This window comes from Thermobia domestica, chromosome 7 (assembly GCF_964235325.1).
Source record: "Thermobia domestica chromosome 7, izTheDome1.hap1.1, whole genome shotgun sequence".
Classification (NCBI taxonomy): domain Eukaryota; kingdom Metazoa; phylum Arthropoda; class Insecta; order Zygentoma; family Lepismatidae; genus Thermobia; species Thermobia domestica.
The window spans coordinates 146,807,352-146,823,176 of NC_137460.1; the positions used below are offsets into that span (position 1 = coordinate 146,807,352).

The 15,825-nt window shown below is 35.9% G+C and overlaps 1 protein-coding gene across 1 annotated transcript; it reads right to left on the reverse strand.

Annotated features, from left to right (window-relative positions):
- Positions 1-1,370: 1,370 nt before the first annotated feature.
- On the reverse strand, positions 1,371-15,562 carry LOC145690465 (putative NADH dehydrogenase [ubiquinone] 1 alpha subcomplex subunit 12; the record flags this gene model as incomplete). The annotated part of the gene is given in 2 exon segments (XM_081765372.1): positions 1,371-1,671; positions 15,447-15,562. Coding segments are annotated over 2 exon segments (260 nt in total), but the record flags the coding sequence as incomplete, so codon positions are not given.
- Positions 15,563-15,825: the final 263 nt, after the last annotated feature.

Sequence of the window (15,825 nt, forward strand, 5' to 3'; positions counted from 1 at the left end):
TCTTGACGAGAATATTCTTTGGCCCTAACAATCATGTTCACTATAGTTTCGGCAGGGATAGCCGCTATCTCCCTTCGGATGCTGTCCTTCCGTTCTTTGATGGTAGTGGGCTTTATAATGTACACCTCCTTCTTTACACAACCCCACAGGAAATAGTCCGGTGGAGTTGGATCGGAAGATCTGGGTGGCCAATGGATATCACCGAATCTGGAGATTAGGGTCCCGGAAAATGCCATCGAAGAGTTGTCATTAACACTATTGCAGTATGACTGGTGGCACCATCCTGTTGCATCCACATTTCCTTTAAGCCAAGCCGTCTAAGTTCAGAAATGAAAAAAAATGTTCGTAACACTGTATTGCACTCAGCGATGACTGTGATGGTGTCGTTCATTATAAAGGACTTATCACACAGGCATGACACTATATACCACACAGTAACCCTTGCACTGTGCAATGGCGTTCCATACAACAGCTGCAGATTTTGTCTAGCCCAAAATAGATAGTTCTGTTTATTGACATAACCACTGTGGTAGAAATGAGTTTCCTCGGATATGATAAAGCATTACACGAAGTCATCATCTTTGCTAATTAGCTAATCACAGAATGTGGTTCGTTGAACCTAATTTTGGACAAACAATATATGCACTACCTGTAGCTTGTATGGATAAGGTTGTAAGTCTTTTTGTAAGGATTCACCGCATACTGGTACGTGGAATATGCATTTGACGACAAAATGGCATCTGACTTTGGACTTCGGTCCATGTCATTGAACACACGTTCAATGTTTATTGCGCTATGCAACAATCGACGTCTCCCAGGGAATCGTTGTTTGTTCGCGTTTGCGGTCTCACAAAGTTGTGAACAGCACGCAGTATGACCTTTCGGGATAATGCTACCCGTTTCTTAAAATGCTCCTTTAATCGCCGTTGTGCGTGATGATGGAGCTTCCACTACTGAAGAATGCCTCAACGACGTAAGAAATTTCAATCTTAGGCCAGTGTATATAAAAATAAATCAAAACAAAGAAGAAAGCTGACATTACAAACCACACATATGTATCAAAGAAGATATGTATTTTGTATGATCATACAAAACCAATGGTTTACCCGATCTGCTAAAGGGACACTGGAAGTAATTTGCGACTATATACCAGAATTCTAGAGAGTATAAAGTTGAAAACAAGACAAAAAAATGGATAAATGATTAATAAACACAATCTTTGTAGTTATTACATACAACAAAATCAAGCAGAGAATTTATTACTCCAGGGTAATTATGATGGACTATATGAAATCGTACAGCAACATGGAAATTATTAGCAGCTCCATACTCATCATGTATTTCTTTTTGTAGCACAAAAACGAACAGAAGAATTCAGTAACTTATTTATTACGATTATTTTCGTCTATTACTTACATTATTTACATACTCAAAAGAAAATGAGCTTGTGAGTCCAAAACCTGTTGCACATCTAATTTAAGTTCTGAAACAAACAAACAGAATGTTTTTCTCTACAATGCTATTTCTTTAGCTACACTTCGGTTTAGGAGATGGAGGTACCCAAGGTTCTATCTTCGGTCTTGTTGTGCTGTAAGGCATATAGGCTCCAGAAGTGCCTGACATGTTCTCTGTGTGTCTCGCCATCCATCTGTGCTCTACTCTAGTAGGATCCTACAATAACAGTTGATATAAGTTAATAACGATACACCGACAAAAATATGTAAACATACGCAGGCTGGCTACAAAAATTACAAGAAAGAATTTTCTTACTTTTCCCGGTTTTAGAGAACATTTATTGATATGTAACTTGCCGAACACATTTTTTGATGTTGATGGAAAAACAGGACCAAGTAAATATGACAACTATGATATATAAGTAGTAATTTTTTCTCTAATCAACTAGAGTAATGAACAATATAAAAACAAATATTACCTATTTTATTATGAAATTGCAAAACACTGACCTAATAAACATTCCGGCACAAAACAAGAAATTAAACATCTTACCCCAAACTTTAATCTGTAACTTTAGTCATATGATGAAAGTTTCGTCAGATATGAAAGGAAAACGAGACAGTCATCGAAAAAGGGTGGATGTGGATACATAAAACTGGCTGCAGTATATTAACGACATATCTTTAGAAAAAAATGAAAAAGAAAGAAAGAAAAATCAATGGTATTATGTAATTCACTTCTTCAAACGCTTTATTTCCTCATCAATATTGCGTACATCTCCCATTATTTTAATCTTCTATTCTTAAAACTCGTACAAAATGATGTTTAGTTTCCCGTCTTCTGTTTCTTTTTGTTCCCTCTTCTCTTCCCTACGTTGCTGATTTGTTGCTTCTGCATTACGAGCATTATGTGTATGATGATTCATGGATTTGCTTATGGATAGTTTCTTAATGTCATCAGAAGAAACTAATGAATCGTACACAAGTGTGCGTGCTACAAAAGTTTGTTCTTTTAAATTATGTACTATACATTCCATATTGACTGAAAATCCTCTTTCTAGCTTTGAATTTCTATACGAGAAAATCAAGACCATTTTAACATAATCTCTTAAATCATGCGCTCTGAACTATCGAAATTATTTAGCCAAAGTCATTCAGTTCTGAAATACTGACTCATAATTGTTTTACAATTTGGATTTGAACAAATCTCTAACAAATCATTTTCATCTAGTTCAGCAAATAGAGACTTCACGCGATTCAGTTCAACATCAGATCCTTCACAAACATTAAAACATAAAAGAAATTCTAGTCAATTTAAAATCTAAATGTTAAAAACAAATGTCTGTAGACAGCTCCTGCAACTTCGGCGAAAATCCAAAATTCTATTGGTTGACATTTCTTGAAGTCAGTACGTGTAGTAAAGCCAATGTCGTTTTTCACAAGAAGATGATTTTCTTCATTTTCTAAATTAATTCTATATATGAACTCGAAGAACTAAAGTTTCAAGTTTTATAAACTTTTGCACCACACTTTTTATCAGCCGACAAAATGCTGTAGAGAAACGGACAGAGATGAGAGCCAGTCTTAAATTCAGTAAGGAAAAGTTCTACTTCTGAGGCAAAGGATTTAATAATTGTCAGTTTAGGAGTAAGCATTATATCTTCTTTGAACATACAATCTGATAAGTTGAAGAGTTGGGAATCCTCCTATCCTTCCTGACACTTTGAATATACAACGGAAGATATGGAAAAATGTCAATGGCTCGCTGAGCAACACTATTCATGGTGTCTAGCAAACTTCTCTCAGCAATTTCCCGACTTTTTCCAGACTTTTCCCGACCATTTCCAAATTTTTCCCGACTCATTCTAAAAACAAAATGTTTTCGTAAAATTAGGAAAGGTTGAATGTAATGAAAAAGTGTACAAGTTCTTACCTGATCATATAATGTCTCCTTCTTCATATATGCAATAAAACAATCTAATCATGCAATTTTTTGATCTCCTCCTCTATGGTAGCAACCTGACAACTGACTTACGATTTCTGTTTCTTTGCTTCAAGTTCTTTCGTCTCTGTTCTGCTCTTCTTTTTTCAGCGGCCCTGCGATCTTTTTCTGACATCACTTTTCTGCGGTGTTCTTTGGCTTCCTTGAATCTCGCGTAAGCGTTTCTCATTGATAGAATCATCTGCTTTGGGATAGGAAGGGCTTGTATGCCACCAGCCTCATTGACAGCATCATACACTACACGCTGCGCCTTCAACTACTATTTCCCTGTTTACCGAAAAACCCCTTTCTAATGCTGCATTACCGTGGGAAAGAATTAGGCATATCTTTACTATTTTGCACAGATATATATCATTTGGTGGTAACACACTCATCCAGAAGTCATCAAGTCTGTGTTCATTTCTTTTGTACGACTCCATTTTCTCCCGCACATGTGTCTGATCTACTAGAGCATTGTATTCTCTGTCTGCCTTTTCTGCATCAGACGCTGAGACAATATTACTTTGCACTAAAATTTTGAACGTTGCTCTCATTTGTTTAATAGCTTCTTCCTGTGAATGACCAACGGTTAAGGGATTAAGAAATGTCAGCGCTTTTGTAAGGGAATATTTTAGCGGGGACCTCTCCTGCAGCTTGGACACTAAATGTTGATAACATTCACGTACTTGCTTTCGGAAACACATTTCCTTTTCACTAACTTCTGTACATCTCCTCAGTGCTGACCTAGTTGCATACCCAAGGTCAATTTCCTTGATACGAATTAAATTAATATATAAGTTTTCACTTTTCTCCATAACATCAATAGCATTGATACTCTTCCTGTCCATTATTTCTTTTTTAACGAAGCGAGACATCAATACGTTCAATAACTGAGTAAGGCTAAAATGCAAAAATTGAGTCATAGGAGTGTCTGACTGATATTCAGTCAGGAAAGGCTCACAGTCCTCAGCAAGAGATTGAAAAAACGCTAATTTTGCATAGAGCAACTTGTCGTTCAAATTTCTAGCTACTATTCTGAAACTGTTACAGTTGGGTTCTTTGTCTGTTCCCTTAACCGTTTCAACATACTTTCTCACATGCGGTAATATTTCTTGGCTTCGCTTGGCTACCTTCGCATTTTCTACCCAACGAATATGGCAAAATGGAAGTGGAAACAATGACGAACCTGTTATTTCAGAATGCTGGGCACGCCTTGCTGGTACCATTTCGTACAAGCTATACAAGGCTCTAAGAAAAGAAATCAAATCCCATCCAGTTTTTTGTATGCTAGTCTTAAAACCACCGTGAACAACGTGAAGACCACACGAGCCAAGTTCAAGGAGCTGTGGAGCGTCTGTACCAAGGGAGGTACAACGTTCCTCTTTCATTAGCCGTAAAAGCCCCCAATTTATATTTGGCCCATTCATTGAAACTTGCAAAAGCTTAAATGGATCAAGTGATTGCAATACATTCTGCAAACCTTGTAGTAGGTCTGTAGCTGTACTATGATCCATAAAAACAGAATTCAAATACCATGTTCTGACTCTGTTCGTGTTATCGTCCCAGAAGCGTACACTTACATCCATTTGAATTCTTTGCGAAACACTATTTAAACTTTCATCAAATCCAATGACATAATGTTCGCACTCTTGTAATACGGATTTAAATTCACGTTGAAAGTATGGACACAATCCGTACACGATGCTATATGACACTTTATCCTTGTGTTATCCTTTTAACGTTACACTTACTGTTCTGCACAAAGTAAAATCTTGCCCAACTTCGTGTATTAGTTCAAGTTACTACATTCTAATAACTTGTTTTTAAATTTTAAAAAATGAGGTACACAATAAAGTAAACATTTATTTTGAGCAGAACATTTCAAACATATTACTGTCTTTAGGTTAGGAAAACTTTGCTTAGGTCTTTGTTGTTGTTGTTGTTGTTGTTATAATAGTTGGTAAAATAAACTTATTTATGACGACAGGAATGTTGAATACTCAAAATTGACATGCCTGTAATTAGTGATGTGAGGTGGAAAATTTTCCGCTATATTTTTCCGGAAAATTTTCCGTTCTAAAAAAATATCAGTAATCAAGTAACAATTCCTCAGCAATCATGAAATTGATTGAATTCATGTATAGAAATGTTAAAAAGTGAAAGATTGTTTAAAGAATCTGAAAATTTTATGGCTCAGACATTTTCAATACTATGTAGGAACGAGCTAAACAATTTTTCAAGAATCGAAATATTTTCTGCCTTATATGGAAAAATTGAAGAACTTTTTATGAGTCGGAAAGTTTTCATTTTGAAGCAAAAAGTAAAACAACTTTTTTGTGAATCGGAAAGTTTTATTGCTCTGTAGAAACAAGTGAAAGGAATTTTCATAGATCGGAAAATGTTCATCACGATGTAGAAACAAATGGAAAAAGCTTTTCATAGGCCGGACAATTTTGGATATTATGTATAGTGATGTTAGGTGGAAAATTTTCCACTATATTTAACTGCACATAGAGCTACAAAATTGAATTTCAGTAGAGGAAAGTTAGTTAGCAACAAATTATAATTTTCCAAGTAGCTTTCGGGAACCGGAAAATTTTCTATTTCAAGTTGGGAAATTAAATTTTACAGTGTTTCTCTCTCTCTCTTGCTCTGCGAGCTTCTTCGATGCTAAGCGGTTAGCATACGCGCCTTTGGCATGGAAAACCTGGTTTCGATTCCCAGCGGGAGCTCCTGTAGTTCGGATTCCACGTTAATCAGTTGGTACCGTTTTATATAGTCTCGCTGCTGAAAGGGACATTAAACTCAAAATCAACTCAATACAACTACTCTCTCTCTCTCTCTCTTTCTCTCTCTGTGTGTATGCAAAATGCAGAGAACATACATCGAGTTCATAGAGTACAAATATCCTATTCTATTATTTAAAATTTCAATTTATTAAGTCATGAATATTTTCCGATTCATAAAAACATACTCCACTTATTTAATCGATTCATGAAAAATTGTTCCACTTGTTCCTAAAATAGTACTGAAAATTGTCGAAGCCATGAAAATTTTCAGATTCTTTAAACGATCTTTCACTTTTTAATATTTTTATATACGAATTCAATCAATTTTATGAATACTGACGAATTGTTACTTAATCACCGATATTTGTTAAGAACTGAAAATTTTCCGGAAAAATATAGAAGAAAATTTTCCGCCTCACATCATGGCTAAACAACGATGTAGGAATAAGTGGAGTGTGTTTATGAATCGGAAAATTTTCATTGTACAGGACAGACGATTTTTCGATTCATGAAAAATTGTTCCACTAGTTCCTACATAGTACTGATAATTGTCTACGCCATGAAAATTTTCAGATTCTTTAAACGATCTTTCACTTTTTAACATTTCTATATATGAATTCAATCAATTTTATGAATACTGACGAATTGTTACTTAATCACCGGTATTTGTTAAGAACGAAAAATTTTCCGGAAAAATATAGAAGAAAATTTTCCACCTTATATCTCAGCTAAACAACTATGTAGGAATAAGTGGAGTATGTGTTTATGAATCGGAAAATTTTCCGGAAAAAATATAGAGGAAATTTTCCACCTCACATCTCTCAACTAAACAACTATGTAGGAATAAGTGGAGTGTGTGTTTATGAATCGGTAAATTTTCATTGTACAGAACAGACGATTTTTCGATTCATGAAAAATTGTTCCACTAGTTCCTACATCGTACTGAAAATTGTCTGAGCCATGAAAATTTTCAGATTCTTTAAACGATCTTTCACTTTTTACCATTTCTATATATGAATTCAATCAATTTTATGAATACTGACGAATTGTTACTTAATCACTGATATTTGTTATGAGCGGAAAATTTTCCGGAAAAATATAGAAGAAAATTTTCCACCTTACATCTCGACTAAACAACGATGTAAGAATAAGTGGAGTATGTTTTTATGAATCGGAAAATTTTCCGGAAAATTTTCATCACTGCCTGTAATTCATGGCAAAGTGGCATGTGGTTTGACGTGACACTAAAACAACTAGCCTTTAAAGTGTTGAATTATTTACGAAATCATTGCCCAGGTAAACTTACCTGTACGTGAAAAACAATCCAACATTTAATTTATACTAAATATTACATACGCATAGTACGATGCAACGCCCAATTAACCACCCGTTACTCCTGAACCGCTAAAATCTTTCTGCTGTCAGCAAACACTGTTGCCAACCACTCACTCACCACTCTTCTTCGTAGAAAATAGAAAAACGGTTGAGATAGATCGCGATGTATTTATAAACACTTTAAAAAAAAATATGATATAAACGTACTACATCGCGATGCATTTAGGAACGCGAGGTTTATCGGAGTCGCTCCGACAAGCGTCAGCATCATTTCCAACATGTGGAATTTAATTCCATTTTTCCCGACTTTTTTCGCAAATTCCAGACAAATCCCCGAATTCCCGACCATTTTTTAAATTTAAGACAAATTCCCGACTTTCCCGATTTTCCCGACTGCTAGACACCCTGACTATTACTTTCACACCAACACAGAACAAGACTTCACTGAAATATTTTCTGAGCCTCTACTCTATAGTGAATGTACTCAGCACAGTATCCTGGAACATCCTTAATAAGTTATGCAGAGGCCTTAGAAATTAATGATTCTCCAGTTCGTTATCTCGATTGCACCTTTAAATGCTCCATGCAAAGTAAGTAACCTACACAGATTCCTATATTAAGTATTACAGTCATTTGATGAGATATAGGGATATTTGACTTAAAGGTAAGCAGAAACTTTAAAATTTACATGGGCCATCCATTGAAATTTTAAAAGTTCCTTCAGTTCAAAGGTGAAAATGCCTGTTCGAAAGGTATTAAAAGATCAGATGCTGTAGAACGCCCTAAAAACGCCGATGTCAAATAACGCATGCACACTTGCTCTTTACGGTACTCCAGAATCGCACATTTACGTTCATCTGCTTCTTTTGAGATTGTTTATTAAGAGATTCACCAAAACCCACAACACAGTAATCACACTTCTTCAACAACTATATTAGTTGATTTCTAAAGTATAGTGATAACCCGTAAATTAAAATATATGCTATTTTGTCACGTTGAAGATACCTTTTCCCGGCAATCTCACTGTCTACGCACATAAATTTGAATACTTTTACATCTTTAATAGCAGTGCGCATTGATGTACATCATTACACTTTGAATACACGATAGTAATTGTGTTTTTGTAATGTTATCTTCTACTAAGAATTCCTGTAAATTACTGTGTTTCGTTTCCGAACTCGAACCCACTTTGCACCAATCCAGATCTGAGCATATGTCATTAGAAACATTTAAGTTCTGTACAGACGAGGTACAAATAAGATGACACACGAACTCAGAAGGCAGCACATGGTACTGATTTGTTTTCCTGATTCACAGACATTAACTGCTCATCATATTGAGATGGACATATAGATGGGAAATATTTGCATATGCTTCTTACTTTTCACGTGACTTCACCACAGCGAAAAATACAGCAAGCAGAAAATATGTCATCTGGTACTTCCTGAATCCATAATAAAGAGTCATCTAGCTACCAGGAAGGACTGAATGTAGTCTCGGAATGCTTGGAAACTGACAAGCTTGTTATCTGCATTCGAACAACGGAAACATCGAACACCATAAGTACACCTTTTCACTTTAGATACTGCCTCTTCACTTTGAACAACTACACTAAACCAACAGTAATGTTTAAAAATAAATAAATAAATAAATAAATAAAAAGCACTATGTTTATCAAAAAAGTTGTTACTATGCATCTCCCTCCACCTCCTTCCCTTCGACTGCCTTTCTATACAATATACTGTCGTAAATAAAAGCCTGTTGTTGACGACTATATAAAATATTTTTCTTTTGCCACGCACGCTGCCTCGATCCAGTGCATCAAATTAACTTCGATCTGTTACTTCTTTTCCTTTTCGACACAGCTAGCTTTTGTGTTTACTCTAGGCGTTTGAGCCATCTTCTAAAGTAAGATTTTAAGATAAGAAATGAAAATGATAAACTAAAACACATAAACAATGAAACACAAGCGCACGCTTAATACATGGTGACAAAGCATATACACTAATTCTCAGGCTGCGATTTATTCATTTGGAATTTCTTGTAATAACGTCTTTATTACTTTGTATTAACTATTAGGTTCAAACATTTGGGTATTTTTCAGCAACGAATACTATTGCGACTAAATTCCCACGCCAGAAAGAAAAGAAGAGCTTATTCCTGAGAAAAATAAAACCTTGTACTGGAATATTACTTGCACGGGTGAAAGAAGTCAATCATTCCAAATTCGTAGTTTCATAATTTCAGATAGTGCCTTACGGTTATTGACAGGCAAAAGCTCGTTCCTTAGCATTTATACTTCACATTAAATCATTAGTTTAATATCCCACAAACGAGATGGTAATTACTGAGTTAATGACGTAAGCACGAAATGAATGCGAATAGAGGAGGAAACGTGGAAATCTGAAAAAAAAACCGGTCACTCGGTGCTTATTTACCACAAAACTCATCGCTTGAATGCAAGAGCTTTGGCCCAGAAGTGAATGCGCCGACTACGCCACCGAATTTGTATTTACGTTAGTATCAATATGCGAAAATATTTCAAACCTACATAACAACTGAAACAGATCGATCTCTGGATCAGTTTCCTTCATTCAATGTAAAACATAATAAAGAATCGTCACCAAGAAAAAATCTTTATGCTTCCCTAGTTTCGAAACCCAAACATTTTGGCGAAAAACAAAGATACGAATGTAACAGCAACACATGAACATGATGAAGATATCATTTACGAATTTTCTCCCTATAGTAAAGGTATGAACATATTAACATTAAAACAGGAATGATACATTTTAAAAGTTTGTTACGTTCACAGTACACTAAAAAGAAATTATTATATGAATACGATAATTTTAATCGCAAATTCTAACCATTCTTTTTTTTCTTTCTTTTCTTTCATTTCACTTCGAATTGCTAAATAAAGAAATCCAGTCTTTCTTACATATTTTTGGAGAGGGGTGCCAGCAGGTATATCCCCATGATGGCACAGATTTCAATCCCAGAACAGATTTTACACTCCTTTCTCAAAACATGCATTCCAGTTACAAAATATTTTTCGCACGTTCTGTCTGGAAGAATCTTGCTTTATAAAATTAGAACATTTCGCATTGAACTGCAAATGCAAACAAAAATTTGTCTCGAAAGAATGATTACAGGAAAGAGAGAATGAAACTTTTATTATTTGAACTACAGGAAATTTCCATCTCAAAGCAGCGAGGTATATCGACAATGTACGTGACCAACGTATATGCAAGGACATTTTTATCTATGTTATGGCATTGTTAAAGTTCTCTGTCTCCAACGACCAACGTATAACCTCATATTTTGAAATAAACTTAAATTGTAAAAGACGTCAGAAGAAGAAAAAAAAAAAAAAAAAAAAGAGCAATAACGCCAAAATTTAACGACAAAGCATCTGATGAAACAAATAATACTAACATCCTGTACTTCACTTTACTTTATCCTACCAACATTTTTGTTCTGTTCTGCAATACATAATATTTATCATGCCCGAAGCCATTTTATTCACTATTTTCTTTTCTTATTTTTTAATCCTTTCTTTTCCTTTCTAAAAATTTATTTTCAGGATTTTTTAAAAATTTACAACACGCTGTAAAATTTAACGAACAGTCGTAAGTCTTCCATGAAATAACAATAATAAAAATAAACGATGAAGTGAGATATCTAAGTAGCTCGCTTCATTTTGATTTATTCTTACTTATCTTGTTTGCCAGAAAATAAAGTATTTAAAAGAAAAGAAAAACTTCTGTCGAATTTTGATGCTTCAAAGAGAGAAATGGTAACATGAAGATGGATCTGCAAAATCAAAATCAGTAGCAGTAACCTTCCCTTGTGCTTGGGCGGACTATGGATCCCACGGTGGTGGAACTCATCAGGACATGAACCAAGAAGTAGTTCAACGCGTGGGTCACCTCAATAAGTGTGCGAAACTGTTGTTAACGCAAATGTTTGTGCAAAGAACAGAAATGGAGATCCGATGATGCAATGTCCGGAGGATATGAGGGACCCATACGCGTTTCTCAACTAACCCAGATAATACTGTCCCGAATGACTTTAGCAAAATGTAGATTTCAGGGCTCATAGTGGTCTGGTTTCTTGTAAATAGTTGAAAAGTGACCAAAATCTCATCATGTCCCTTCTTTCCTTTGTCAATTTCTCCATCACCTCTCTCTTTGTTTGTTGTTTTGTTTCATCTTTTCTTCTATCCTTCTTCTTTTTGAGCTTCCTCCTTTCTTCGGCTTTCTAAGTATGCTTTGTAGTTACGGTAAGCAGACATAGCAGATGTAAGAAGCTTCTGAGTAAGTGGAACCAGTTCTGGCCTATTTCCGAATTTCTTCATCCCAGAAATTATATTAAACTTAGCATTGAGAGTTCTCGAAGTCATGAAATATTCAAATTCATCACCTACTCTTAAGAAGAACATACAAGAAGCATAACACAAGACGGACATGATGAACCACACAAACACACACACATACAACGTTAAGCGGAGCGTTAACTATTACGAGAGAAAACTAAAAGACTATTATGATAGAAGAAAGAATAGACACAGAAGGGTTCTCAACCCCACCATGAGAGCTTAAGCATCCACCAACCATTCACTGTGCTTTAGAAAGAATAAAAGCTGAAGTGAGAGTAAAGCTGACTGTTTCAGATATGGCAGCAAGTACTGAAGTTTTTAGAAGAGTAATGAGTAACAAGTTTCTGCCTTTTTCCATAACAAGTTTCTGTCTTTTTCCATTTATTTTTATAATTTATTTATTTTATTTATTTATTGAACAAATTCCCAGATACAGCACAACTTTGCCATTTTACACAGGGACATGCTAACAAAAGAAAGAAAAAAAAAAAAAACAAGACAACAATAACAACAACATAGAAAAAAAGAGTGTAAAAGTAAAACTATTCCGTCAAAGCTCGTTTAATTGCTCTTTCAAACACTGGGTAGCTCGAAAAAATGTCCACATCAGTTGTTACTTGATTATAACAGTTTGGTATTCTATAAAAAAGCCAACCTAGGACGGGAAAGATGGAATAGGTGGGTATTCCGGGTGATGCGGGAAGGGACACGTAAGGATAGTTCCTGAAGTAATATTTCCGATTATAATACTTTTCTTAGAAAACTGTCAATGCAAAACATAAATCACACGAAAGTTACTTTACCTCCCAAAAAAGTAACTTTTAGTGACAAATTTGAAAAAAAAAAAAAAGTAACTTTTAATGACCAACTTGAAAAAAAGTAACTTTTAGTTTAAAAAAAAAAAATGACTCGTTATGAACCCTGGGATTTCTATTGTCCTAAATTAGTATAACACCTCTGCGATTTACAACCTTTGTCAGAAAAGTTGCAGGACATTTTTTTTTCTTAGTTTGCATTACTAAAAAGGAACAAATATTGTTCTTATGTTACTTGGTATGTGTTCTTATTTGACATGAGCTTCGCCATGTTTCCACGCAACTTCATGAGGTGTCAGGGCTGTGCTTAGCAACACACTATTCGGGTTGTCACATTAGTTAAGATGATACAATGGATGCTGATTATGAGCAAAGAGTGAACACTAAATTCTGTGTTAAGCTCAGGAAAACTCCTAGTAAAACATGAGACATGATTAAGCACGCATATGCAGGCGATGCACTTTCAAGAAGTCGTGTTTTCGAGTGACACAAAAGGTTTCGTGAAGGCAGAGATTCAGTGAAAGACGATCCCAGAGCTGGTCCGATGCAAACGTGGAACATGTAAGGCAGTTATTGCAAGAAGACTGTCGTGTAACTGTGCGTACGATATTAGAAGAACTGAATTTGAATCGTGATGTGTATCATAAGATATTACGCTAAGATTTAGGGAAACGGAAACTTAATGCAAAAGTTGTCCCTCACTAACTAACAGACGAACAGAAGAAGGAAAGACGAAGAATTTCTGCTGAACTATTGAACAGAGCCAGACGTGATCCCACATTTGTGTTAAAGATTATTGCCACCAGTATAACCCTCACGCGAAACGTCAAAGTGATGAATGGCGAAGTCGTGGATCACCAGCCTCCAAAAAAGTCAAACGAAAACTTCGAGAAGACGATGTTGATCGCATTCTTTGACAGTAAAGAATTGGTTCACCATGAGGATGTTCCCGCAGGTCAAACAGTGAACCAAACTCTTTACATCGAAGTCTTGAAACGTTTGCGACAAGGAACTCGACGTCGCCGCCCTGATTTGTGGTATTCTCAGGACTCGTTCTTACTGCTTGGCAATGCAAGACCCCATACTGCTTTATCTGTTACGAGGTATCTGGATAGACATTCTGTTATTGCTATCCCACATCCGCCATATTTACACGACCTCTCACCTTGATATTTTCTTGTTTTCGCGAGTGAAAAGGCGACTGAAAGGAAAGATTCATCAAGATATCACAGACATCCAACGGAATGTGACAAATGAGCTTACAAGCATCACAGTTGAAGATTTCCCTGCTTGCTTCCACGACCTATTTACTTATAAACATGTACATGCATTGACATGTACATACATGACTCGATTCTACATCGACACTCCCCCCCCCCCCACGAAAAAAAAAGTTGTTCCTAATTTGTCATGGAATGTATTGTTATTAGAAGCTAGCTGGTCTTCATGTATTACATTATTCACTTCTATATGTTTTGTTTTTCACAGCTATCGAATATGAGTGACATATATACATAATATAAGCCTGATGCATTCAATCATTGCTATTTTATTGTATTTTAGATTATGTTCTCTTTACAGCAAACTCCATACATCTAACGAAAAGTGTCATTAGTACGGTGCTATAATTATGTTCCATTAGGTTACTAAAGTATCACGATGTTATGAATGGCTTAGATATATGAGAAACAGAAAAATCAATTGGTTCTTCTTTCTACCGCATTCTCTAGAAGTGCGAGTTCGATGAACACACAGAGCGAAAAATGTAACTTGACTGTGCATTAAACTCACATCTCTGTCAAACCGCACCGGTGCGCTAACCAATACGCTACTTAATTCCACTCCCTAGCTATCGAGAAACTTCAACTCTGGAGGTTGGTGATGGGCTGAACTCGAACTCTTATCGAACTTGGAAAAACTTATCCTTGTCTATATTACTGAACACCAATGAGACCGCTAATCTAGTGGTTTGCATGTGTACCTTTGATGCACGTGGCCCCGGGTTCGATTCCCGGTGGGAGAGCACAAACATTTAACTTCATAAGCATTCACCTCCATTAATCATCCGTCTCCTTTAGCCTAAAGGGGATACCGGTGGGATGTCAAACTAAAATCTTACTGAACATTCATGGATAAAATGTGCGATTGGATCTGGAATTGTATCAGCATTTTCGGTTTACCGTGCTAAAGAGCTTACCATTACACTACTCAATTCGCTCGCAGACCAGTCATACACTTCTCTTCTTGAGGTCAGTGTTCGGCAATTCAAGAGCACATGAATCATACCACACCTTTTGCTCATTTTGGAAAATCTATATTAACAAACATCTATGATGATTAAATTAGATATGAGGGAATCAATGGATTGGAGGCACGAATTACAGGTAAAAAATGCAACTAGGTCGGAAATTAAACTCGTGTATAAATGATGAGCAGTGAATTAGGATGATAAACGACAAAATAATACCAAATTTGGAATCTGCAGTGGATACATCATGTACTCGTACTGCCTCAAACTAGTCGCCTACCCCAGCAGGCATAATTAGGTTATATATTAAAATACGGTACTGCAATTTTTCCTTTAATGGTAACACCTTCCGAGGTTTTGTATGAAATAAAATGCATGAAATATTACAGAGCAATCAACTTATTTACGGCGAAATTATTTCCAAAGAAAATATTTTTAATTACCTGTGTTGGAGGAAGATCGGTCTTGTAGTGCATCCAACCAAACCATTCTGCTGGAATTTGGCTTCCATCGTAGTCCATATTCACTTCATCCGCATATTCTACCCATCTGTTGCGGCCTGTCAAAAGGCAATAGCACGTTACAAGAATCAAGAAAAGTTAATATGTAAATGAAGATCAGGAAATGGAGGCATAAACAAACATAGGACATACTATATTCCTGGTGGGCGGTGGTGTTAAAGCAAAGGAGAAAGAATTAAGAAGTTTTTATCTGCTACTCACTGCATCAAACGATGGCGAGGCACAGTTCACTGGTATAGAGGCGAGGGCCACAGAAAGAGTTCCGCTCAGTTGTAGAGAGTTCACCTCTGGTGTGGGGGTC